The sequence below is a fragment of the Penaeus monodon genome, chromosome 15, assembly GCF_015228065.2.
Source record: "Penaeus monodon isolate SGIC_2016 chromosome 15, NSTDA_Pmon_1, whole genome shotgun sequence".
Classification (NCBI taxonomy): domain Eukaryota; kingdom Metazoa; phylum Arthropoda; class Malacostraca; order Decapoda; family Penaeidae; genus Penaeus; species Penaeus monodon.
In genome coordinates, this window is record NC_051400.1 from 3,841,084 (window position 1) to 3,842,504 (window position 1,421).

Sequence of the window (1,421 nt, forward strand, 5' to 3'; positions counted from 1 at the left end):
TATTAGCATATTAGGCATATTAGCGCATATACTCGCGCGCACGTATATACGCCAATAGGCCTAAAAAGGAAGTATTGTTGGAACTTCCGCTTCGTACTCCATGCACTCTTGAAGCCTCTCGAAAAAAAAATGTATATAACAACAAAACCACATTAATTTGGATATTTGAAATACTGTGTGTGTTAAGCTGTATGTATATTTATGAATGTACTTTCGGAATTTCCCCTTTTCTCTTTTTCAACCTTCAGGGTATGCTTGTTAACGAGTCCAACTACATATGGTTGGACATATATGTATCATACATCTAAAAAAGGTCTAAGTAACATTAAAATCGAATGGTTGATGCTGGGAGATTTTATTCTAACAGGGTATTTTAAATAAGTATTGTCTCATATTGCAAAAAGGTTACTCTGAAGCAGGCTCAGGCTTCTCAGTGCTTTGAACAGTTGCAGTGGATCCAGCATCAGAACCACCATCTCTGCCTTCAGTGTTGCAGGCAAGGCAAGGCAGCTTCTTCTCAAGGGCAGCTCGGTACTTGGGGTGGCTGATGGCGTACACGATGGGGTTGTAGACGGCGTTGGCCTTGGCGAAGACGGAGCCCCAGATGGAGAAAAGAGGAGTAACCATGGACCTGTTGAACATTCCTCCCCAGTTGATGATGAAATAAGGGGTCCACGCAACGAACCACAGGGTGACGGTCATGAGAGCAACCTTGCACAGTCGGCATTCAGCTGAGGTCTTTTGGGCTTCCTCGCTTCTCAGAGACTTGACTCCCATCTTCTTTGCTTGTTCTCGCATTCCCTTCTCGTGAGCAGCAACAGCCTTGACGATGAAGGTGTAACTGTAGATGATGTAGGCAAGAGGGAAAAGATATACCCATACTGAGTAGATGTACAGATAACTCCTAGAGAGTTCAGTCTCCGTCAGATAGTCAGTACCACAGGCAAGCATGTTACCCTCAGGTACATATCGGTTCCATCCAAAGAAGGGAGGAAGGCACCAAGCAAGAGTGAAACCCCAAGCGCCAGCAATCCTCAACATGGCTCCACCAGATGTGAGAGGTTCAGCAGATACTCCCTTGACGATGACGTTGTATCGGTCAGCAGTAATGAAAACCATGGACCAGATGGACACGCAGCCGAAAAATGAACCGAAAAAGCCATACAGCTCACAGAAAAATGCGCCGAGAATCCATGTTCCCCAATAAGCGTTGACCAGGAGAGGAGGAGTCATAGTAAGCATCATGAAGAAGTCGGAGATGGCCAAGTTGACGACCAAAAGATTGGCTGGTGATCGTAGGGCTTTTGTCGTCATGAATACCCAGATGACAACGAAGTTACCAGCCAGGGATAGCGATCCCATAATCACCATCCAAAAGCCGAGAAGTCCATACCAGAGGGGATTCATGGGAGGGAACTGAT

General features: G+C 45.8%; 1 protein-coding gene across 1 annotated transcript in view; it reads right to left on the bottom strand.

Moving 5' to 3' along the window:
* Window positions 1-338: 338 nt before the first annotated feature.
* The window catches only part of LOC119581661 (rhodopsin-like), a 19,583-nt gene continuing 18,500 nt past the window's right edge, over window positions 339-1,421 (bottom strand). Inside the window, exon 3 of the mRNA XM_037929786.1 lies at window positions 339-1,393. Within this exon, the coding sequence (XP_037785714.1) occupies window positions 406-1,393 (988 nt within the window). The 3' untranslated portion in view covers window positions 339-405. The remainder of the gene's footprint in view (window positions 1,394-1,421) is intronic.